This window comes from Malania oleifera, chromosome 12 (genome assembly GCF_029873635.1).
Source record: "Malania oleifera isolate guangnan ecotype guangnan chromosome 12, ASM2987363v1, whole genome shotgun sequence".
Classification (NCBI taxonomy): Eukaryota; Viridiplantae; Streptophyta; class Magnoliopsida; order Santalales; family Ximeniaceae; genus Malania; species Malania oleifera.
Genome location: NC_080428.1, coordinates 36984734 through 37010950, shown reverse-complemented (window position 1 = coordinate 37010950; position 26217 = coordinate 36984734). Strand labels below are relative to the sequence as shown.

General features: G+C 36.5%; 2 protein-coding genes across 3 annotated transcripts; both read left to right on the top strand.

Moving 5' to 3' along the window:
• The first annotated feature begins 3368 nt into the window (after window positions 1-3368).
• Window positions 3369-20738, top strand: LOC131144103 (uncharacterized). 2 transcript variants are annotated; one of them, XM_058092489.1, is made up of 6 exons: window positions 3466-3516; window positions 3656-3741; window positions 5238-5302; window positions 8504-9096; window positions 19652-19827; window positions 19940-20738. In XM_058092489.1, exons 3-6 carry the CDS (start codon window positions 5242-5244, stop codon window positions 20382-20384), a joined length of 1275 nt encoding a protein of 424 aa, XP_057948472.1. In that variant the 5' UTR covers window positions 3466-3516; window positions 3656-3741; window positions 5238-5241; the 3' UTR covers window positions 20385-20738. The 2 variants fall into 2 exon arrangements, with proteins under 2 accessions (XP_057948473.1, XP_057948472.1); XM_058092490.1 differs by lacking the exon at window positions 5238-5302 and having other exon boundaries at window positions 3369-3516.
• A 2548-nt stretch (window positions 20739-23286) lies between these two features.
• On the top strand, window positions 23287-25894 carry LOC131144102 (probable purine permease 10). The gene is made up of 2 exons (XM_058092487.1): window positions 23287-23482; window positions 24617-25894. Exons 1-2 carry the CDS (start codon window positions 23446-23448, stop codon window positions 25720-25722), a joined length of 1143 nt encoding a protein of 380 aa, XP_057948470.1. The 5' UTR covers window positions 23287-23445; the 3' UTR covers window positions 25723-25894.
• The last annotated feature ends 323 nt before the right edge of the window (window positions 25895-26217 follow it).

Sequence of the window (26217 nt, the reverse complement as noted above, 5' to 3'; positions counted from 1 at the left end):
CCACCAAATACCAGCTCTTCTGCAGCAGCTCCAGCCGACTTCCTCTGCTCTGCTCCACTCCAGACTCCCTGCAGCCCTTGTTCCAGCACCTACGACTCCATCACAGCTCCACAGATCTGCAGCAACTCTCCAGCAGCCACCAGCCCGAAGACCTCCACAACTCCTCGGCCAGACCAACAACCATCCTGCTATGCAGCCGAGGCTCTTTTTCAGCTACAACCTCAAAAATCACTGCAATCCCATACCAGCAGGCCATGCCAGCTTCAACCCTTATCTCCAGCAGCCCCTTGGCTCTCTCTCTCGAAGCACAGCAGCCGTGGCAGCCCCCTGTTCCAGCCAGCAGCCCCTTGGTCCACCACAGCAACAAACAGAGCCTCCCATGACCTTTTTTTTTTCTCTTTTCTCTCTCTCTCTCTCTCTCTCTCTCTCTCTCTCTCTCTCTCTTTACTTTCATCTTTTGTTTTATTATTATTATTTAAGTGACAATGTTTTTGTAGGGTTTATCTTAAAGTTTTGTCTTTTTTACTTCCTTATTTCTTTTTTGCAAACAAATAATTATTTAAGTATTGCTAATTTGGAGTTGTTTTTTTTTCATTAAAGATTGAGTTTCGAATTCCTCTTCGGTTGTTGTTAGTAGGTTTAATTAATTTATTTTTTTGTAGGGTTTTAATTGTTTTAATCTTAGTTTAATTGGAATTTGAATTTTTACCCCGTTTTCGTTCATGGTTTAATTATTAAAGGTTTAATTTTGGTTCGAACTCTTATTTAGTTAAAAATTCGATTTTTATTACGCGTGTGTGTGTTGGGTTTAGCTTCCATTGTGTGTTTTTAATTTCATGTTCTAGGTTTCCATTTTTAATTAATGCGTGTCCCAGTGTTTCCTTAAGTAGGCTAGGGTTTCCATTGTTTGCTTCTTAGTTCCATGTATGTTAGTTTTAGGGTTTCACTTTACGTGTTATTTTAATTAGTTTAAATAAATCTCAACAACTTTGAAAATCCCGAATCTGAACTGAATTCAGTACCTTTTTAATTTCGATTGGAAGAACGTAAAATCTGAGATTAAACGCATTCCTTGAGGAGACGATCTAGCACTTGGGTTTAATATTACATGACGTAACTCTTATACTTGGGATAGCTCTCGAACTGCTCATTTTTCGAGTGAGTCACAAGCTAATACACTCTCAATATGATTATGAAATGAAACTCAAGGAGTAACTAGATGGTGAGCACTTGAAAGATAAATAAAGAAATTTGCAAAGTGCTTGAGAAAGATTTTCAACAAAAGATCAAAATGTTGGATTTGTATAATGGATGTATATCTATCTTTTTATCCTTGCTAAATCAAGTTAGAAACCTTGTATTTATAGGCAAAATGGTCTACTAGCCGTTTTATGGTCGTTGGGCTTCTAAAAATAATTTATCTTTTTAAAACTAGTCATTTTATGGCCGTTGCAGCAAACTGTTACGATTTTCGGTTGACCGAATTGAGAATTCAGTCGCCCGAATTTTTGACAATTTCACTCGCAAACACTCTTTAGTATTTAGAGCATAACTTTTGTTAAATAACTTCAATAGGGCATTCTTGGAATCAAATGAAAGTTAAGAAAAACTCCCACAACTTTTGTGCTAAACATGTTTGAAGTTGAGATGCTATTGATTGAGAAAATTGTACATCAATGCGGCGACAGAAAAAGCAAAATGGATTTGGAGAATCTTGTTTTGGGGGGTTTCATTCCAAAAATAATTTGAACACTTTGAAATAATTTTTGCACATTTATAAAATGATTTTCAATGAAATATAGAGTGCCTAAGGTCCAACTAAGATTACCTATGAGTTTTTTCATGTAATCAATGATAGTGTACGCACATAGGTTCTATTTGCAAAATACATGAAATAAATTCTTCTAATTCTTCAAGCTCGGACTTCATGAGCTCTATTATCATAGCCATAGCCTTCGAGCTTGGTATTTATAAGCTTCATATTCATAGTCAAATATCATCGTCTTGTGTGCTTCATGACTTTACAATTTGCATATGTTATTGTGGTTAATACCTTAATACCTGTGTACACACTTAGTAGCACAATTAGATGTCTTGATTTGTTATTATCAAAACGCGATAAAACCTAGAAAAGCCAACAATCAGTCCGGGTCTAGATATAATAGGGGGTCTTATAATTGTAGAGGGGGTAGGTGGCATTTTAATGCAATATAGAAGCTTGACAAAGAGGGTGAGGCTGACATTGATATGGATGAGGATATAGGACTTGTGAGAGGAGAGGATTCACTGGAGAGAGAGAGAGAGAGAGAGAGAGAGAGAGAGAGAGAGAGAGAGAGAGAGAGAGAGAGAGAGAGAGAGAGAGAGTTGCATAGAGAGCATGCATGTAATAGGCTTCTTGGAGAAGATGTTGGGGCAAAGATGAAATTACTTGTTGTATGTGTGGATGATGGCAAATATATTGCCATGAGTGCACAACCAATCTTATAATATATGATTCAGTAATGAAAAATAACATTTTTTCCAATTGATTCCTCCTATTTTTTTTTTTTTAGTTCTAAAAATGTTAATGAAGCAAGTTGATGGTTTTCCACTTTTGATTTCTATTTCAAATTTTTAGTTTTCACTTTTGGTCTTCATCTTCATAATTTTTCTTTTGTCTTAAAATTTATTTTTTTCAATAAAAAAGTATGTACAAAGCCCACTTTGGGACAGGCTAAAACTCTTGTTGACCACCCAAACAACAAACTTCCCAAGGGCATATAAGAAATGCCCTAGGTAACGTCAAAGGGACTTGAACCCTTATCTCAACAAAAGCGAATTAGGAGGTGAAGTTAGGCTAAATGTTTAATTCCTTAATTTTAGAAATACTAGTTGTGAGCACTGTGCCACGTCCTCCACATAAAAAAAAAAATGTATGTTTTGTTAGAAAAGAAGGGAGAATGGAGTTGGGTTTTTAATGTGATTGGTTTTATGATTATGATAAGTTTTAAATTTGAACGATGATAATGGATTGTTTAAATGTTTGAAACTTATTTGGTAAAATATAATTCTTGATCCTTTTTCAAAAGAAAGAATTTGTAAAGTTGGTGAGGAATAATCTAAATAGATTTTTGATATTCGGTTTCTAACTTTTAATATTTTGAAATGATGCCAAACAACTGCATTGGTTGGTTAATCATTGACAATTTGATTTTGATTCAATTATCTCAATAAATCATAATTGAAAGGGGAAGAAGTCCGCAGAACAGACGGCTGGGATGAAATGAAGGATATGATCCTGCGCCGCGTCGAAGAAAAGGACGGTTTTGACCCCCGCACGCGGAGCACGTGCCGGGTTTCTTGCTGAGGAATCACAGAAGGGCTTGCGTGTGGCCCACTCTTCCGAGTTACCAGTTACCACTTTCCTTCTTTTAAAGTTCCCCCCGTCTCTATTTCGTCTCTGTAATTCTCTCGTTCGCCGGCCTACCCATCTTTCCCCCAACGCTCTCGCTTCCTCCTTTTGAGCCCAAACTCAAGGTTCGTTCTCTCTCTCTCTCTCTCTCTCTCTCTCTCTCTCCAACTTCCTGTTCTTCTCTGTAAATTTTGTAGTTTGAGCGTTTGGATGTCGCATCCTGTTTTTGTGATGTCTTGATTTTTGATTCGGTGACGTGTTTAGGCGGGGAAAATTCTCGAGGGAGATCTGATGTTCACGCTTGAGAATATCAACCATATACGAGATCATGATTGCCCTTCAGCATAAAGGTCCCTCTTTCTCTCTTTTTTCTCTCTTTCTCTTTGAAGATTGATATATTGAGCCGCCGTTTTGGTATTTTATGTTTTGGACTGTTATATTATTATTATTATTAATTTTTTCGTGTTTGGTTTTTTGGGTGCCCAAGTAGCGGCAATTATTCGGACGTTGTTGTTTTATAACATTATTAAGAATTGGCCTCTGCGCGTTTTGGGTGGCAGTCATCAGAGTGGAATGAAGTGTAGGCGGCATAATGGATAATGTTCAATACGAATATGTGAAGTAGTAGTTTCTGTGTTATTTCATTCTTTCTGGGCTTCAATTTGGTGGGAATAATATATTTTGTCTGTCAGAAACTAAATATGTTAAAATGTTGGGAAACTATGTTAAAAACTAACTGGGAAAACATTGTAGATGTGAAAAGAGTAGGAGATAGAATATCTAAAGAGATGCGGGAGGAGGTAATTAAGTGGTAAAGAGCACAGCTTTCCCTGGCGTTTGATGACATTATGCAGACCTCTTCCGAGTTTGAAAAACTTACATGGACCTTAATTCTCGTTTGCTGGGCAAATCCCTTGTTACGGTAATGACATATTACCCTTTGTTGATAGTTTAGTTGGAGAGAATCATCTTTTAAATAGTTCTCCACAACCCCCCCCCCCCCCCCTCCCCCCCCCCAAAAAAAAAAACCAACACACACAGAGGTATATACACTTCTGTATAACGAATATATCTTGGAACAAATGAGGTTCCTTTTTGTTTATGGAAATTTTTGTCCACATGCCTTACAGTCTCCATTATGTTATGGCATGTTTTGATTGTTGGAAGAAAGTTTATATCTCTTAGGAGGATGCATTATTCTTATTAAATTTCATAGCGTTCCTCTTTATTTTGTCTTTATCTAGGATTCCTGTAGGGGTGGTAGATAGAATTAAGAAAATTATGCAGGGTTTCTTGTGGTCAGGTGCTGGGGATGTGAAGAGAGATTATTTGTTATTTCGGTTAGATGGGATGGGGTTAGTAAGCGTAACGTGGGAGGTTTGTGGTCTAGCAATATGGCGTTGTAAGAACAGTCTTCTTTTGTAAATGGCAGTGGAGATTCCCTTTGGAACCTGTATGGTGTCTTAGAACATTTTTTGGGTGGGTTAATGGTTCTGGGGATTCCTTTGGAACCTAAGTCTTTGTGGCACTAGGTTATTTGGAGTAGGTATAGAATTCATTTAATGGGTGGGCATGGGATGCCAGAGGAGCTGCATATGATACTCCTGCAAGCCCTGGGAAGTTCATCTCTTACTTAGGTCGTATTTTTTCTTGCATGCAAAATATTTGGGAATAATTTAAGATAATGTAGGTTAGGGATGCTCCTCTATCTGTTTACTTTCATCGGTTGTTTTCCAGTTCTCATACCCTTATAATGCTTCTGTTTCCCCTTTTTTTGAGCTGTGGGGGGGTTGGGAGAAGGCTCTACGCTTTGGCATTTCCATTTCCTAAAAAATATAAATGATAGGGACATGGAGGAGTTGGCTAATCTTGCGGAGATTCATCCTAGATCAGATGTGAGAATTTGGAAAGGTGATTGTTACAATTCTTTCTGGAAAATCTTTGTTGCTGCATTTGTTGAATGCCTATCTTTCTTCCCGCTATCTCACATTTGTCTAAATCATCTAGAAAATATCAGTTCCTTCTAAAGTTAATTTTTCACCTAGAATTCGATTCTTAATAAATTTAGCTTAAAAGTTTTACGTGTAAATGAATTTTCATTGGTTAAAAAAAATGTGAAATGTTCAAAATATGGAGATGTCGAAATTTTGACAATCCATATCTATTAATGTGAATTTAAAGTCAGCTGGTCAATTAGGAAGGTATCACAATATTTAAAAAAGAGGTGTGTGCCCATAATCAACCCTATTCAGAATTTCTCCAACCACAATTAAAACATCAAGAATGGAACAATCTACATGATCGAAATATTTTGTGAAGATCCACACAATTTCAAATTCAAGGCTCACTTTTCAATTAATCCGCATGATTCCAATTTGATGCACAGAACTTTTCAAGTTAGAAGTTTGTGTCCATGGTTTATATTTGAACTTGTATATTCCTATAAACCTGAAAAATTAATGTATAGAATCTATATGATTCAACACCACTTTCAAATAAAAAAAATTCAATCCTAAAACATAATTGCACTAATCAAACAAATACATTTAAAAGTTTAAAAGAAAATTTTAAGAAGTTTCAATCGAAAAGGCAATCAGCCTTGATAGTGCCATTAATTACGAAACAAATTAAAAAAAAAATATAATCTCATTTAAAAAAAAAAAAAAAATTATATGAGCTCCATCAATTGCCATTTTTGAGAGAAACAATACATTAGATTAACATTATAAGCAAACTAACACAAATTTTTGCACTATTAGAAAATGAATACAATTCGCACACATGACATATAAATCAATGTAAGGGTTTACATTCATAATGGCATAAAGATATTGTCTAATAAACTACTAAGATAATCTCCAAGTTCATTTATTGCAAATAAGTCAAGAGATGAAAGGTTAGCCACATGGCATCCATTAGATTTGAAACACAAACCCAAACACTCCAGATTGTCCATGAACTCCATACTCTATGCCAACAATTTGTTTATTGTAAAATTGACCAGAGGAAAAAAATAAACTTTCAACATAGAGAGAGAGAGAGTTGTAGCAGTGTGGCGATGTTGTAGAATGAAGGGGAAGCATTAGAAGTTACGATTCTCTTTTATAGAAGAGGTGAGGGGAGAATAAGAAAGCATTTTTATTATGTATTACAACAACAATGAATATGTTTCTAATTTAATTTAGGCAAATCTTATATATCTTTAGGACATTGTAACAAATATTTTTTTATCTATTAAATTAAATAAAACAGTTTTAGTGGGCTCTCATAATTTTTAAATAAAATTAGCATTTGTATTTCTAAATATAACATATAATTTTTTGTAATTTTTAATTAGATCTTTTGGGGCTGTGCAGTTTTCACAATTCTTTGATTGCTTTGGCTTGAGAGGAAGGATAGAATCTTCAAAGATTAGAAGACTCCTCCAGAATTGTTTTGGGAGAAAGTTCCCATTTTTGCTTCTTTTTGGGCACATTCTTTTGGGGTTTTTTTTTTTTTTGGGGGGGGGGGGGGGTGGTCTCATGCTGTCTGATATTTTTAAGGGGTTGGAAGGCAGCTTTGATGTAATTTTTTAGTTTGTTTTTGTTTTTCTGTGCATTCTTTCTGCAAAGATTTTGTATCCTCCTATTGTAATTAGTTGTTCTCTTTAATATATTTGTTGGTTATAAAAAAAAGTACTTCTTTTGTATTATCATTGATATATTCTACAGTATATTTAAAAAATATAGTATTTCTTATCAAAGTAAACTAATTGGTTTCTTAAATTAATAAAAACTCTTAATTTGAAACTAACTACGCATAGTGAGGTTGTTTATAAAAAGAAACAATAGACAACTAATAAGTATATTAATAATTGCATTACATTCTTTTACTATGATGGATAAACAAATATAGTAAAAAAATGGAATTGAAGCAGCATCTCTTCGTAAGGAAAGTTGATGTATAATAATAAAAAAAATTCATTAAAAATACATATGAATAAGTGGCTATAGGATTAAAGGATAAAAGAATTTAGGTAATATTAATTTAGCTTAAAATTTTAAAATATTTAAAATTCCAGATACCAGGATTAGGAGTTTGGAGCCTCCTTAGTCCTCAACGTTCTTTATGGTATATATAATATAGATATTTGAAAATATGTCGTTATTATTATGTGTTCCTAATCTTATAGGAAAATAAAGTTGTATTAGACATGAAAGATATCTTCTTAAAAAAAAATATCAAATTAAAAAGCCCAATTTCTCCCATGAAATTCAGTAAAATGACGTGAAAGCAAAGCACATTCAAACTTTGAATAAACTATTCTTATATTGTATCATATCTTGTGTTGATTTCCTTTGAATATTATTATTTACTTGTGCAATGTATTTACTTAAACTCCACTCGATCATATTTAGTATTTATTCTGCATGCATTCGAAATTTCATGTGCAATGCACATCCATCTTATAATATTTAATAATTACAAAGTCTATATAAAATGTATAAAAATGCTAACCGTGTAGAATATTTTTGTTGGATATACATTGCTGGCCCAAAACATAATTAGCTTAAACTTTTAGGTAAAAGGATCTTAACAAAGTAGGAGAATGTGGGTTCTTGAGAGGTCTGGTTCAATTCATTTTGCCTGCATCTATATTCTATTTATTGAATTATCCTATAGGATGTTGTATTCCTTGAATGAGTGTTGTTCATGGTTTGTTTACCTCTGCACTGCATGCAACATGGAGACTTTTTTTTTTGGGGGGGGGGCTTCACATGTACTGTTGGGCCATGACCTGAGGCCTCAAGTGGTGAGGTAAAAAATTTTTTATTTCTAAAAATTATTCAAGATTTTGAGATCTGAGATATTAGATCCCCCCCCCCCCCCCTTTTCCTGTTCTTTGTTTTGTTTTTTCGTTTTTTTCTTTTTGTTTTGTGTTTTTTTGTTTTGCTTTTTAATTTTTTGTAAGCATATGAGGCTATGAGCCAATGATTAGTTGAGTGGTTGTGAAACATTTGTATAAATTGGTTATGTTGTATTTGTGCTACAATTGTTCAGCTGTGAGTGTGGTAGGGGGGAATGTTGTAAACTGAAAGTTTTTTATTGCTTACTTTGCACTTTTGATTGCAGTAACTATGCCGAGGGACTCTGAGGCATCCATACAATGCCTCCAAAACAAGGGACTCCCTTTTATTTTGCGTTGTGATGTGAATCCAACTGGCGGCTTTCCAGAGCGAAAGGAAGAAATAAATGCTCATCTAGGCGGGGATGTTACGAAATCGGAGCACTTGCTAGGCAATGACTCTCTTGAACCTCATGCTGAATATGGCAAACCTACCATGCAACAGGACTCTGGTTTGTGGTCAAATTGCTGTTATGATCCTAGGAAGGTTCAGCAGTGCCCATCAAATTCTTTTGTGAGGCAAATTTGTTATTGCCCTTTGGATAGCCGATGCTCTGCATTAAATATCTTTTCTCAAAGTCAGGGGTACCCCTATGAATTCCAGTTTCAGGAGTTCCAATATTTTGTGGTCATAGACTTCGAGGCTACCTGTGATAAGGTAAAGAACCCTCATCCACAAGAGATAATTGAGTTTCCATCTGTCATAGTGAGCAGTTTGACTGGCCAACTAGAAGCTTGTTTTCAAACGTATGTGCGACCAACTTGCAATCAACTCCTCAGTGATTTCTGCAAGGATCTGACTGGCATCCAGCAAGTTCAGGTTTGTTATAATCTTCTGCTGTTCAATTTGTAGTATAATATTCAAAACTCAATTAATCTTCTTAAGGAAATCGATGCCATTTAGTTGGATACAACAATACAAGTAAGAAGAATGGACTAAAAATATGTGATGTAGTTCTAATGAAATATGTACGAACTGTTTTGAGGGATAGCAGATGTATATTTGAAAATTAGATGATTGCATCTTATTCTGTCACAACTAGTAATGGTCAACTAATGGAGGAGGTGTATCCATCACTATGACCAAGTAGAGGGGAATGCAGCGTAGGAATGTTGGGCGAAATTTCTTTAAGTGGATGTAATGGAAAGATTAGTGTGTCTACCTGGAGATTTAACTTGATTAAATCAGAATGGAAACTATTATAACATTCATTCTAGAAATAAAATGTTCTTAAACTACAAAAATAAAGGCAGATGATCTAAAATTTAAGTAGGCTATTTTTTATCAACACTCCTAAAATTCAAATAGGAGCTAAATGAATCAAAGCAACTTCTAACCAAATTTATAGTAACCTAGGATCAAGACTGATGGTTTTTTATGGGTTGTGCACTAAAGTCTTAATCTCTCGATATGCAATTAATGGGACAAACAATAATCTTTTCTGCATTATTCTATTGCTTTTAGATTGTGGAATTTCTTGTCTTGTGTCCTGTTCTGTGCAGAGGTGTTTCTTGTTTTTGGGGTTTGTGAGGTGGGAAAGATGGTAAAATTCTGTGGTACCGTGCAACATGTTTTTTTGGTGCTTTTGATTGGAAGTGAATCCAGGGATTTTCATCTTCCTTCCATTTGTTGTTTTCTGACCTGCAAGCCTTTGTAAGATTGTCTTTGATTTGTATACATATACTTTGGAGATTGGTGAGCCACAGCACCTGGAATCATGTTGCAAAGTAATATTGGAGTGATTTCAATGTGAAATCACCTTCCAGACGACATCAAACCAAAGCCTTTGGGGAATTTTTTTTTTGTGGGGGGGGGGGGGGGGGATGCAAGTGGTAGACCATGGACTGTTGTGGCAGCGAGCAAACAAGGGTTCAGCAGGAGTTTAGTTATCCATAGTCAAGATTGCTAGGGTTTCAGCTGGAGACGGGAGGGTGTCAGAGGCAGCTAGGATTTCCTTGGGGAAGATGGGGTGTTGAAGACTGGGTGGTGCAGCCTGGTTCTCTAATTGTCTTGGACCTTGGCTGAATAGTGGATAGGAAGAGGGCCCAGGGGTTGGGGCCCCCTATCATTGATTCTCTTTTGAACCATCCATTAATCAAGCCCTTAATCAGTTGGAAGTTTCTTGAATATGGGCCAGAATGTTGAAGACAAGAGACCTGGCTTTTTCTCAATTGAGCCACTTAAATGAGCTGGCTCAAGTCCCTCTCATGGAGTTCAAGAGGTGCCTATGGTTGATCAATCCCAGAGTTCTCTGGTTAACTGTTATATGCAACCCAGGGTCTCAGTATATTTTCTTCAAAGCAGGACCTAGTCACAAACCTTACATTGCAAGCTCATCTTTGAAGCACATCCATGAAGGTTAAGAGAGGGTATTCCCTCAACTCTACAAAGAGGCGACATTGCTGGAAAGATTAGAGGGAGATAGGCAACAAAAGAAAGGTTTGTCTCGAACAATTCTGGAAGTTTGGTTGATGATTCTGTTCTTTTTGTGCGAGAAAAAATTCTGGTTGGGGAGACTTTTAGTGGGCCTATTGCAGAGGATGAAAAAGGAGGCGGGGGGTCCTATAATGAGACAAAATTCTTGTGAGGTTGAGATTTACGGGTATAATGTTGTTTGGGGGAAGATTTTAATGATAAGAAAGCAAAGTCTAATAAGTTTAGGGGTCAAAAGTTCTAAAATCATGAGAAACCATGAATATAGATGTTGAAATGAGGAAAAAGTTTGAAGAAAGCAAGTTACTGCTGATGAGATAACAAAAAAAGTTCAAAGGAGAGGTTCAGGAGGAAGATTAAGTACAGTGGTAAAGCCAATTGTTTAGAAGGGTGATATCTCTGAGAGGGTCGGCATTTGTAAGGAAAAAAAGAATTGGGGCTATGTTTCAGACAACGATCATGAACATTTTGATTTGATGGGGTTATGCTTCTGATTCATCTAATTTGCTTGGGAATTAAGCGTTTGTGCTTTTGCCTCCAATGGAAGGATAGGAGGGAATTAGTATTTTGAAAAAGTGATGGTAGAGATAAAAAGCAAACGGGGAAGGATGGAATTTTCCCACCCTCTAGTGGAGATTTTTGGAAGGATTTACATGATCACATTTGATGGATAAATTGGGTTTATTGATGCTTGAATGCAATGGAAATGAAATATGGCCAGTGGTAAGAGAAAGACAAAGAATAGTTAGGCAGAACTAGCAAATTTGAAGTTTTAGAGGAAGTGCAGTGTGAAGGGCTTGAAAAGCAAATTTCTAGGTTATTATGTTAGTTTTTATTTTTTACTTTTTATTTTTTTGTTGTCTTTTTTGAGGATTCTTATCCTTGCCTAGGTTTTAATTTCTCTCTTTCTTAATATATCTTTATATATATATATATATATATAATAAATCTTCCTTAAGTTTCACTCAAGGAGATTATTGATTTGCGGATGGATTTGGGGTTTGCAATGCATGAGGCAGCACAGGGGAGAGGCCAGCGAAGGTGATGAAAAAGGTATAGTGGAATAGGGTACAAATGGGTCCTGAGAATGTACAAGTTGGTGCTTATTGGTTAAAGAAGAATATATATCTATATTCTAGATGTTATGGTTGGGGAAGGGCATTTAGCTTGTATTCCTTATTATTGTAATAATTTTTTTTTGCTTTCCTTTGCGTGCCTATCTTGTCCCTTTTGCAAATGAGCATGCTATTTTTTCCCCACTTTGCACATGGGGGACACTGCAAATGATAAATGTATTTTACCCTCTCCCAAGCAGTTGCCTGAATTTACTAAATCACTTATCAGCTGAAGGGAAGAAAGTAAAGAGCGAGGAGTTACAGCTATAACTGGCAGAGGGGGGTGGGATGAGGGAGACAACCAAGACCCTTTGGCCCCCTTTGAGGGTTTGGGTATTGAGTTAGTCTGTCTGTTGGGCAAGGAGATTAGGGCGTCCATTTCTCCTAGTGTCTGTGAGTGAGAAAAGGAAAAAATAATAAGGTTCCAGAAAGAGTTACCCCGAAGTGGTCTTCTGATATTATTATCATTATTATTTTTTATTATTATTTTGGGAGGGAGGGTGGAGGTTATTATTGGGAATGTTATGGCTAGGAGACTGTACAAAGTGAAGGTTAAGGATGTTTAGGTTTCGTTAGGTTAGTTCTCTTGATATATATATATATATATATATCAGGAAGAGACTATGCTGCATTATGTGAGTGAGGCTGTGGTGAGGAGTATGTGGGATTTGTGCTTTCTTGAGAGGGCATGGGTAGTTAGGCTTGGGCAAGAAATTGGGATGTCTGTCACTCTTACATTTGACGGAGGAAGAAAAAGGTCCAGAAAAGATCTAAACAGAATTGGTGGATGATATTAATTGTCGAGAGGGCAGAGGATGGAGATTTTCTCAGTGAAGTTATATGTATTATTTGCTGGAGTGTCAGAATGTCAGAGAGAGTGTAGAATGCTGGCAGGGGTTAGGGTTGTTTCGATTAAGTCTTCTCATGATATTGGTTTTTTCACAAGAGACTTGACCTTTATTGTGCGGAGAATGCTGTGGTTAGAAGCTTTTGGGATTTGTTCTTTAAAGAGTGGAAATATCCCCATCTATTGGGTCTCTGGGTTGTATTTAGTTGCTTGGGATAGCTTTTGTGTGTAAGCTTGATTCTCGTGTTGGATATTTTTCTTTTTCGGTTAGAGATTAATGGGAGGGCTGAGTAGGGGTTTTTATTTATGGTTTTCTTAGACCATGTCTTAGGTGTTTATTTTGGAATATATTTTATGATCTTCGTTCCCTTGAAAAGAAAGAGGGATCTAGGTTTATGTCTAACATGCAGAAATTTGATAGATTTATTTGGGATTGTTGGTGTAGGGATTATCCCATTGGGTAATGCAGTCTTTTCTTGGTTAGTTTGTGGGGAGTATTATGGGGGGTGGGGTAGCGGTGGGGTTGGAAGGAGGAGTTTCCCGTCTCCTTAAAGATTAAAGATGCTTCAACTTCCTCATAAACTTAAAATGCTTCCCACCCAACAGAAAAAGTTCCTCCAAATCTCCCTAACCACAAAATGGAAAAAACAATGAGATAGTCATATGTTTTCGAAAAATGAAAGGGAAGATTGAGTGATTTAGTGGGTAAAAAATGATTCATATGTTGGAGTCTAGCTCAGTTGAAGTCATTAAAATTTTTTGTTTAGTTGAAGAGTAAATTACTAGTTTCTTTTAAGTCTACTCAAAGGGAGATACCACTCAATAATATGAAAACATATGAGTGGCACGCAGGCTACCCACATGTCACTCCGATTGCATAATCGGTGGGTAGGTTGGCTACAATGGCATCCGTGTAGGGCCTCCAGATGAACTGTACTTAAACAGAAGTGAAATTTAAGCGAACTCTACATATTTGGCGGGAAAAAACTATAATGTGTTACATTTTAATTGGACTATACCTCATGCTTTCAGTGCATGTCCAACTCAAACCTATACTAGGGCAAGGTATGCTATGCAACCGACGGCGCCCTCAAGTCGTCCCTCCATCTGTACAAAATAAAAACGTAAGCATTCGAATGTAATGAGTAGTAAGTACTACGAATTAGTATTCATAGTACTTAGAGCACAAATGCATTGTAAATGATGTTGTTACTAACAAGTATGCGAGTGGGATTCGGTTAACCAAATGCCCGTCCTCGTCCCTCTCAAGCTGCAGCACACCGAGGCGCGAAGGAGCTAAAGAAGGGCATCTCTCCTAGGCCCAAACCTGTAGTAAGTGGAGTGTGCCATATATCTCCCGCCTATTAACATGTGCCGTGTGGCACATTTCCTTGTACAACCACGCCAAAGTCACGGACCCCCAACTGTATGACCGAATCTATGTGAGGTCTGCTAGGAGTGGAAGGAACATGAGATGCGCTTGTCCCCGATAGGTCGTAAAACAACATCCCACATGTTAAATGCAACATGTGGGCTCTTGCGTGGCACGCTTTAGTATCCGCATTTGTATCTGCCGAGAGCTCATGAAACCTCTTCCCCTTGAGAAACCGCATACAGATGCGTGAACCAACTAACTCACTGTTAGGTGGCACGACCCCTAACAAACGCTTGCATATACGGCGCAGTGCGAGTCCTCCTTGACGATCTATAGGGTCCTCTACTGGTCTGGCAGTACGACTAGATAGGCCTCCTAATAATCAGCAGTCGGAACAAAACCGCGACGTCTTGGAGTGTGAAAGTCACCTCCCTGTGCGGTAGGTGGAACGTGTGCGTCTCTGGTCTCCATCGCTCCACGAAAGCTCTCACCAGATGCCAATCCAACTAGATATGGGCAATCCGATGTATCCTGTAGAAACCTGCATCGTTTATCCATCTAACGATGCGGTTGGCTGCATCTAACCGGCACTCCACAAATTGCGTGCCCCACTCGGCAGTACAAGGGGTTGGTATGACCATTAGCCCATGCTCAGCTGGACCGGCGCTCATCGCCCATCGTCAATACACTGCGATTAGTCTGCCCTGGATCAATATTGCAAAAGGCACCAGTGAAATATAGTAAATAAAAAAATAACATATGCAGTAAAATTCCTACAAGTGCGTAATAAGTCAATGTGAAGGGCCAGCTGTATCCCCAGGTTGCGTCCTTCTTGGACACCTTGTGCGGTTATGCCCTTGATGACATATGCGTCCATCTCATTTCGTATACGTGAGTTCCTAGGCCGACCTTTATGCCGAGCATACGCAGGATTTGCATGCAAAGTCAACAACGAGGATGCTGAGCAATACGCTTCGTGCCTAATCAGATTAAAATCGGCGGCGTATGTCGCATATTGCTCGGCAATGCTCTAGCATGACTTAACATACTTGATAGCTTTCAGCCGTGTCTCTGCACCTGTAGCGAGAAGGTGGAAGCATGGAAAGTGTAAAACTTGCCACTTCCTACTTGAGCATTCGCATCCGTTTATGCTCAAAGTTTGGACATTGTTTCCTTTATGTGACCCCGTTTGCGTGGTTGTGATGTTGAAGGTACCCCTCTACCGGTTGAACGTTGTGACTTGATGTCCGATCACCTTGAGCTTCCCTCTTTCTATCGCTAGTAGGATATGCGGAGTAAATGCATTTCCTTTAACTATTGCGTTAGGAGCAGCCTTCCGTCGGCTATTGAAATAATGTGCAACTCGATAAAATGTTAGTTGCACAAGGGCCGTTATTGGGAGGTTATGAGCTGTTTTCATGACTGTTTTCATGACGTTGTTGAAACATTCCATAAGGTTAGTGGTCATGTTTTTATACCTTCGTCCACCGTCGTGGCATTGAGTCCACATATGAGGAGGGATCTGCTCGAAAAACGACTTTACTGGTTCTCCACCCTCATCGAATATCCTCTCCATTCACTTGTCAAATTTTCTTACCTGATGCTCCCTTCTCGCTCGCTCACTCAGCCGTACGCTTCAGATTGACACTTTGTATTTTCGTATTAAAGTTGCTGACCACGTGTCGAAGGCAGAATCGGTGGTGGGCACGTGGTGGTTGCCAATCAGGATTTCGTTGCACTGCAGCGAGAATTTTTGGATGCCGATTTGATATCAGGCAAATGTCGTCCCTATTGGTAATGGAACGAAGATAACACAAAAACCAATTCCATGTGTTCAGGCTTTCCTCTTGGACAATAGCAAATGCAAGGTGAAAGATTTGCCTATTTGCATCTGAGTATGTCGCAATTAGGAGTTTATCCTTGTACTTACCGTACAGGTGTGTTCCGTCTAGACATATAGCGGGAGGGCAATGACGAAATTCTTGAATGGATACTGCAAATGACCAAAATGCAGATACAAATGTTGTGGTGTTTTCGCAACCTGGAACAGGAGTCCACCTCCACTTGACTAAAGTACTAGGATTGTATGCGCACATCGCTTACATCTACTTCGGCAAAGTTTGATAGGATATCTCCCAATCACCGAATATTTGGGCAATTGCATTCTGTTTGCCCAACCAAACCTTCTTATACGAGATCGAATAGTCGATGCGATGATCTATGAACTCTTCAATGTGGCGATTGATGTCGACGCATCTCCCCTTATCATATTCATCATCTCCCCAGCAATTAGGGACGATGTGAGTTGGTTATGATCTTACGAGAGAAGTTCATTCAAACACGCGTGCGAACCACCATATTGGGTGATTTCGAATAATTTGTGTTTAATTTGATACATTGCATGCACTCTCCATTCGCAATCAAACTCCTTGCACTTAGCAACCCATAACACTGGATTAAACTACACAACGTAGAAGTCATGGTGGGTTCGAGCGTGATAAATCCACACTTCTGCTATCAACTGATCCTTTGACCTGAATAACATCCCCTTACCCAGCTCAGACGATTCATCCCAACGAGTCATCCGTATAAGAAGCTCCTCTTCATGTCACAATTCTGCAGCATCTACGTCAATTTGAGCGTACGTTGGAGGTTCATCCATAAACTGGGTGTTGTAGATGATATCATTCATTGCATCGTGGGGGGGTGGGTTCACATCATCGTGAATTCATTCAACCCTTCACTTGTTTATTGCTCGTACGTGTCTTCATCTTCTAAATTAACATTGTAATATTCATCCCTTCGTCTAACGCTACATTCACAATATCGAACAACGATCTTGGACCTTCTGCGGGAACTTCTTCGCAACCTCCCTGTTCATCCGTGTGAAGAACAGGTCTTTCGTACGTTGGCGGCTCGAACGACAATCTCGGACCTTCGTTCAAATCCACTGCATGCGTCCCCCCAACCTCTTCACTCGTGAATGGTTCAATATTTTTGTCCGCGGTCATTTCATAATGACGTGTTTCTTGGTGTGTTCCTTCACTTCAACCATACGTTTGGTAGACGTCTTCGTTTGCCTATCCACGGCGACACCCATTTGAGGAATGGTTTCCACGTATAACTGCATAGTTATATATGTCAGACCTACGCAGTGTGCATCCAACACAATGCGCAGACCATAGTCATCAGTTACGGGAACAACCTCATAGAGGACTGTATCTTTGAACCCTCGCATAGGGTATTTTGCGATCACACGGAATGCATATTGATCCAGATCAATATGCAAATATTTGTATATCTTTGCATACAATTTATCTAATTTAATCCTATGGCCAATTCGAATTGGTCGAACCGGCTTAGTACTAATACTAACACCTTCTACTCCGGTGATAATTTTCCCCCTTATATACAACAACCCCTTCCATCGGAACACTATTTGAGCTTTCTGCCATTTAGACCCATCCTCAAGAACTAGTAAAGGCTTACGAAAAACAAAATTGTATATGTATATATAAGCGCATGGCGTAACACCTCTTTTAAGTTTATTTCCTATAAAATTACTTAAAATCATTAAAATTTTAGACATAAATTAACCAAATAAAACATTGACTACTCATAAATTCAATACTTTTTTAATCTACCACCTTCAAGAGTTCCCTTTTTTATTGGTGAGATATCTATTAAACATCAAGTGCTTTAAAGTCGGAGTGAATTGCATGATTTTAATTATAAGAGGTTATTATGTCCTTTCCCTATACCTTTATAACTTAGAAGCTACACATCGTTTATTCTTCTCCTTAGTAAAACCTTTTATCCAGGTATTTTTTGTTTCTCTATCAAATGTAACAGCTTAGAATGTAAATTATTAGTTAATTCAATCTATTTATTGCTAAAAAATAATATGATTATAAATTTATGTCAATGATAATAATCTTAACTAAATTAGTAGTTTTAACTAATATTTTTCCAATGAACATAATTTAGGTTATTAGTTTTTTCTAAAATAAAAATAATTTATTATAATACGTAATAAAAGTAATTTATGATTAATTATTATTTTCTACTTAATTATTATTTAAGTAGATTTAACAAAAGCATGCAATTTTTTGAAAATTAAAAAAACCCAAGTATTCCATTCTCTTTTTATTTTTAATTTATGATTAATATCTTTGTAATATCAACAATTTAAGAGCATAAATATAGGTAATTTTTATGATTAAAATGTATTAATTAATAATATGCTCCAATAAAAATTTGGAGATAAGAATTCAACCAATCAAAAATGGTTTCAATATAAGAGCACAAAACTCTATTTTTAATACATAGTATATACTATACGCAAAACTCAATACAAGTGCACTTCCAAATAATTCATTTAAATTTAATTATAATCTACCTTAACTCAAAATTCTAAAATAAACCGGACATTATTATTATTATTATTATTATTATTATTATTATTATTATTATAAATTAAGATTGTAAAATTGCAACATCATCAATTTAGGGTTGTTTACGAAAATTCGAAAAATTCACCTAAATTAGATTTCCGAATCATCAAATATATATATATATATGTCAAATTAACCATCTTAGTTCAAGCACAAATTAACCTAACTAATTTACAAATTAATACACAAATTCAACCCTAAAACCTAACCTCAGATTATTTAACAGCTATGTAACCAACAATATTTACACATTCAATATTCGCTGGACCATCCAGCGAGATTACGTAAGCATTAAAATGGGAAAATTTTTCCCAATCACACTGTTATTTAATATTTTATTATAAAATAAAATTATAGAGGGAAAAAACTCTGAAATTTCCTCTATTGTCTAGGTTTTATTTAGATTATAGTTTGACACAGACAATTTACTGCAGAGTAGTAGGCCCTACAAGGCTTTATCCTGGGATATTTGTAATGTGTGCTATGATGGCGAAGTGACTATTCCTTGCATTTAGGCTGCTTGGGCTTTGGGGAATTGATTGTTTGGCCTTTCTGGAGAGAAGGTTAGTTTGCTTACTTTTTTCAAATGGTTAAGTGGCAAAGATTCTAATTGTTTTCTGAAGTGCACTATCTTTACTGTCTTAAGTGGCATTTGGTTGGAAAGGAATGCATAGATTTTTAGAGGAAGGGCTTTGAGGCACTCGGCCTGGGATAGGTTTGTTTTATTTGCATCTCTTTTGGTTTGTGTTGACTGTTTCAAGGGCACTTCTTTTTAGATTTTTGGCTAGATTGGCTGGCATTCTTGTCTTCATGTTGTTTCTGTTATTGTTTCATCTTCAATATGTATTACTGCTTTGTTAAATGAAGTTATCCCATCTTCCCTTTAGACTGCAAAAAGTATCTGGCATAATGATGGACTCGAATGTTTGACTAGCAAGATAGGAAACAACTTTTTTTGTTTTGTCAAATGTGTGCATATTCACATGTTATTGTGTATTTTAGTCACAGCACTTTGATCCCTCCAATCTCATTTTCAATTACTGTTATTTTTTATGGTCTTCAGTTTAGGCCCTTCAAATTTTTTTTTTTTTAAATTTATTTTCTCATTCATAGTCCTGAGCTGTTCTGTTACTGTTTCTTGTGGCTCTAGGTTGATAGAGGTGTTACTCTAAGTGAAGCTCTCCTTAGGCATGATATATGGCTTGAAAAGAAAGGAATAAAGAACACCAAGTTTGCTGTTGTGACATGGTCAGACTGGGATTGTCAGGTAATGTTGGAATCTGAATGCCGATACAAGAAGATTCAGAAGCATCCTTATTTCAATAGGTAACGATTCAGATTAAGGGAAATTAACTTGAGTTGATAATCTTCTATATGATTCCCGTATACCACCCATAAATATGTTCGTAACCTTTCATTCATCGACTTCTTTGAGCAGATGGATCAATTTGAAGGTCCCTTTCCGTGAGGTTTTTGGTGGTGTGAGGTGTAATTTAAAAGAGGCAATCCAACTTGCTGGGTTGTCATGGCAGGGGCGGGCTCACTGTGGCCTTGATGATGCCAAAAACACTGCGCGGCTTCTCGCCCTTCTTATGCAACGAGGCTTCAAATTCTCCATTACAAATTCACTGATGTGGGAGTCTACTGATCATTCCTTATCATGGAAGCACCCGTCCTTTCTCGCGCATCACCATCATTGTAGGCTGATCAATCTGAATATTGGTCAATTCCAGTCACATCCTTGCTGTTTCTGTGGGGTTAAGAGCTGCAAAGGAATAGTTTGGAAACCAGGCCCAAAGCAAGGAAGGATCTTTTTTGTCTGTGGGAACTGGACTGTTGCTGGCGGTCCTTGCTGCCGTTACTTCCAATGGGCTTCTCTCTGATCTGAAAGCGTGCTCTCTTCTGTAAAAAAATATCAAGAAAAAAGAATTTGGGTCTTCTGAAATTTGAGCAAATTTAGCATTAGCTAAGCTGCTTGGTGAGATTTTCTCCCTAAGAAAAAGTAAATATTGTAGTGGATAGTTTGTGCGGCAGTGGCAGAGGCAGAGGCGTCAATAACGTAGGCTGCTGAGGAGATGAGGTTGAACCTGTAGGACTAACTCTATTTGTTGGCAGTGGAGTAGAGGGAACTATTTGGGCATGTTAGGTGGAATGGTACACTCAATGTTCCTGCATGCTTATTAATAAATAACACAGATGGACTGCTTTTTCTTTCATCTGTTTTTCTCTTTGTTTAATTCTTTGAAATCCATTATCTTTAAATTCCAAACTTGCAGAGCTAAATAACAGAACTCAAAAGCTCCAGAAAAAGAAATCCACCAAATGGACATTGAAGAAATATTATGACAGCTGTATGGACACACGGACATGGTGTGGAAATCAAGTTCCAATATTTTGATCCAAGGGAAACATCCATCTTGGTTATGAAAATATTCGTGGTGGTCTCTGTAACTTTTTTTTTTGATTTTTCATAGTCATGCACTGGTTTCAGTTAAAATTTGAAATGGTTTATGTGTCTGGCATGCTGATTGCTCCTAAATTTCTTATTTTCTTTTCCTTTCAGTGTGTTTGGATTCAACACTGGTAAAAATAAATTTTTGCTCTAATATGATTAAAAGATACAAAAAGTTAAACATTAATGATGTGTAAAATTAAGTTTTTATTTATTCATTCGTTACATATTTCATTTTTTTTCACCTTCCTCAATAACTAATTATGAAAAAAACAAGGAAATTCATTTCCCATTATTTTTTCTCTATATCAAATATCATTTAAAATAAAAAATTGTTCTAATATGATAAAAAATTAATAAAAATAAAATATTATATGCATAAATAATTAGAATTTTAATTATTGATTCGGTATATATATATATATATATATATATATATATATATATATATATTTTCTCACTTGTCGAAGTTCCAAGTGGGTCATTAAGCAAGCTGTCCAAACTACTGAGTCAACAAAGATGCGCCTTCTAGTTGCATCATTCACGAATATGCATTGCTTATAGCTGCATTGCATCCATCAATTATGAGATGTTGACTGTTCGGTAGATATCTCAAGTGAGGATATATTTTTTTTCATTTATTATGGTTTGGATCAAAGATTTTACTTGAAAAAATGAAAGAAAATTAAAGAGAAAAGTCATTTTTGATTGTATTTTCCTTCCATATTAAATTTTATTAAAAATGAAAGTTTTCTTTTTATATGATTAAAAATTGAGAATAATTAAATATTAATGATATGTAAATTTAAAATTTAGTTCGTGAATTAGATATATTTTTCATTTTCTTTTTTACTTTCCTCGACAACCAAACATGAAAATATGGATAAAATTAAAAAGCAATTCATAGTCCAGCAGAAGAATCAAAAAGCCCCTAAAATTTTTCGGATAAAATTAGTCTGGAAACCCATAACTCTATATATGGCCCTTCATAAATGTACTTTTTATGTTTTAGGCCAAAGAGTCCCAAGTGCTAATGATTTTTCTTTTTTCTATTCCTCTCCATTCTTTCACTTGAAGACAAAGGCCTCCAAGTGCTCACGAAAATTAAAATAGATCCTCATTTCAATGCCTACCTTGTCATGCCCATCACTTTTTATTTTCCATAAAATGCCGACTTTTAATTTAATGCCTCAGTTCTGCTTAATTTTAGCATTTAAAAACAAAAAGAAGAAGATGACACACCCAAGTTCCCATTGGCATTGTCCCCATCCCTTCCTTGCTGAAAGGGGTCGACCACACTCGCTCCTTTCTAATTCTAACACAGCTTTCTGTCATTTTGATTCCAACCGAGTTGCCAGGCTGGGGCCACCTCTGTTTATCTCATTAGGGCTCTCCTTGAAATTTAATTAATATTGGACTACCAAAATTTGAAAAGAGTTCATCTCTTCACACATGATTTTTTTTTAAGATAATAATAATAATACGAATGAATTTAGTAAATTAATAATTGCTTGTTCCATTAGCTAGTTTGTTGTCCTCATAAGCTAGTTAGGCCATAAATCATGGCCTATGCATTTTTTTTTCCCCTTTTAAACTTAGTTTGGACAAAGATTTTTTTTATTTTTATTATTATTATTATTATTATATAGAGAGAGAAATATTTTTGTCATAGAAAAAATAAAGTAATACAATTGATTGCCCTATGATGTTGACAACAGCTAATCGTTATTGCTAGGTAGATGCAGCAGGATGTGTGGTGTTATTTACAGGATCATTTTTATTTTGTTACTTTAATTTTAGATGACAATAATTTTGAGATATGCGAGGTAAATAGCATTGTATAAAGTTCCTAAACATTACTACTTAGAAATACCTACTACAAATCATAATATATAAAGTGTCATATGATTCATTGTTGGGGAAGTGAAAAGTGAGATGACGATGATATTAAATCTTCTGGAGCAAAGAATTCGCACAAAATATAGGAATCTCAAGACTCATGCTAGCTACTTTATTTTGTTTCAATTTACAAAGGACATGATTAGCAGCATTTTAAAAGTACTGCAAAGTATCTTATCCTTGCTAGTTAAATAATATTACCAAGTTGAGCCAAATGATTCAAGGCACATTAAAAATCATCCCAAGAGGGGTTAAAGGCTTTTTATTTTTGCTTTGGTCTTTTCTTTTGGGTTGCTGAAGAAGGGTTAAAGCTTAAAACAAAAAATAAATACACAAAGATAGTAAGATTGTATATATTCATTATAATTTTTTTTTTTTTTTTTTCTGGATTGTTGTCCTATGTGGTTATGAGCTACGCAATGAGAGGCTGTCACAACTCCTCCCATATCTCTTCCTATACCTTGCACAATGATTGGGATGCCGATAAGAAGAGGGGGGGTGGGCAATCATCAAATCATCTAATACGGTGCAAGGCTTCATCTGGGCTGAGTCCTAAGTTGCTCTTCCAGAAAGTTGAAACTGCATATTTTGACATGGGGGAAGTTCAAGAGCTGCAACTCCAAATCCGAGGTAAGCCACTATTGGCCAGTCATTCATCATACTAACTGGGCCAGAACACCAAAAAGCATTGAAGATTGTTCAAATGGCTTTAGGAGGAAGATCAGTTTATATATATATATATATATTCTCATTTAATTTTAAAACTCAGTGTCAATAACTTCTCCAGGAAAGAACTGAGAGGTCTTCAATGCCATGGTAGAAATATACAAGTCCAGCCACGGAAATTTTTGACAGCCCAATACTATAATCTTAGCTTGTTCAATGGAGTCACATATCTGACTCCTATCAAAAGCAATAAAATCTTCCTTTGCTTATGAGATACCCAATTTTTTATGTCAGGAGAAGGGAAGAAACCCATACACCATTCACTGCAGTTACTAATACTTAATATAGTTAGACTTGCCAACAAAAAAAAAAAAACATAAGCAAAGAGAGATTTTATTATTTATCTATTTTCCTTTCTCACTTAAAAAAAAAAAATCATAATCATTATTTAAAAGCAACAAATACTTTCAGTAGTGTTTGGAAGCATGGATTCAAGGCCTCAAATTTGGATATGCGTGTATTTCAATGAATTTCAGTACAATTTTATGTTTTATTTTATTCAAACCCATACAAATCCAGATAAAAGTTCCAAACTCCGGCTCTCAAACATGAGGTCAGAAAAAAATTATTTTAGATTCAAGTGTCATCTGTAGAGTTCTCCATAAAATTTGTATCTAGTAACCTATTCTTAACTTTTAATTCATCTGCACTGTTTCTATTTATTGTTGGCTTTTTCTCCAATTATTTTCCCTCAATTTTTTGAACTTTTTGCACATGTTTGCGACTATCTGTGTGTGTCTGTAGCTTGTTCTTCTATTTTACAAAATTCCTCCCATTGACCCATTAACCCAGAAAAAAAAATGAAGAAATATTTTTCAAACATAGTTTTTCATTTCATTAAACAGCTATATGACGTAGCAATACCCATTCCATTCTCAAGTTTCTGATTAGATCCGTTTTGGGCTGGTTGGAACGCAACTGTGGATATGCCTGCTGGGAAAACTGAAGTTTGCCATCTGTTCTTCCCAAATTTTCATCCCAAAACTTCACCTCAATTTCTAATCCGGGACTAAGCTTTTAATGTTTTGTTTTCAACAGTTGGGGAAGCCAATAAGCCAAACCCACCAGACCAGCAAGTAAACATCACCCCCCAATCAACAGTCCCCAAATTAAGAAACCTCAACTGGTGGCTAAGAATCGGCATTTATACAGTATGTGTCATTGTCGGCCAATCGGCCGCTACACTGTTGGGGGGATTATACTACGACAAAGGTGGGAACAGCAAGTGGATGGCCACATTTGTGCAAATTGCAGGCTTTCCTATCCTCCTCCCCTTATTCTTCATCTCAACAATCAAAAATCCAACAACAAATGGAAGTTCAGTCACAAACCAATCTTCCCCCTCAGTAATTACATTAATCTATGTCATGCTTGGCCTACTTGTAGCAGCAGACTGTATGCTCTTTTCAGTTGGACTCCAATGCCTTCCCGTCTCTACATTTTCACTCATCTGTGCAACTCAATTGGCCTTCAATGCTTTCTTCTCCTACTTTCTGAACTCTCAGAAATTCACTCCCTTCATAGTTAATTCTCTAGTCCTCCTCACCATGTCCTCTGCCCTCCTTGTATCACAAACAGACTCCAAAAATAAAAGTGAAACTGGGAAAAGAAAATACATACTTGGATTCTTATGCACGGTCGGTGGATCTGCTGGGTATGCATTAGTGCTAACGCTGACACAGTTTTCCTTCCAGAAAGTTATCAAAAGAGAAGACTTCAGGGCAATTCTCCATATGACAGTTCACCCATCGCTAGTCGCAACTTGTGCTATTGTGTTGGGACTTTTTGCTAGTGGAGAGTGGAAACACTTGAACAAAGAGAGGAAGGATTTTGAACTAGGGGAACTATCCTATGTGATGACTCTGGCATGGATAGCTGTGGGTTGGCAAGTTTATTCCATTGGAGCAACTTGCTTGATTGTTGAGGTTTCTTCTCTTTTTTGCAATGCCATAAGTACTTTTGCTTTTCCCATAGTTCCAATCTTTGCCGCCATTATTTTTCATGAGAATCTGAATGGAGTGAAAATTGTTTCCATGTTGTTGGCCATTTGGGGGTTTGTTTCGTATAACTACCAGCATTACCTTGACAGCCTGAAGTTGAAGTCAGAAAGTGAAAATGTGAATCAAGTTTCCCAAGCCTCCTGAGCAATATTACAAAGAGGTTTGCAGAATTAAATGGGCTTTTGTAGTCGTGTGGTTACTTCCATTTTGTACCCAAAAAAGAAAGAAAAACACACCACACAAGCTCGTGAGTGTTGACATTATCATTGTTCATGTTGCCTTTGTAGTTCTAATATTAGATTGAAATTTTCTCTAATCACTTTGTCCCAGTTCTATCTTCTATTATCTTCATGTGAATGATAATGTTAGCCTTTGGCCATCAGCCCTATTTTTTTAGGGTCAGAAACTATCCACTAAATTTGTGTCCATTTTTCTAAGACTAGCCATCCAACCCAGTGAACTTCAATTTATGAAATTGGATGACAAGACCGAAGCAAAAAGGACTTCTTGACATTTACTCATGTATGATCGCATAATTATAGAAGACGCAATCAAATATTCATATCCTCAAAAAGAAAAACCAAAACAAAGAAAAACCCTTGAATGCTCCTTTTTTCCAATGTGGAACAACTCCCAATC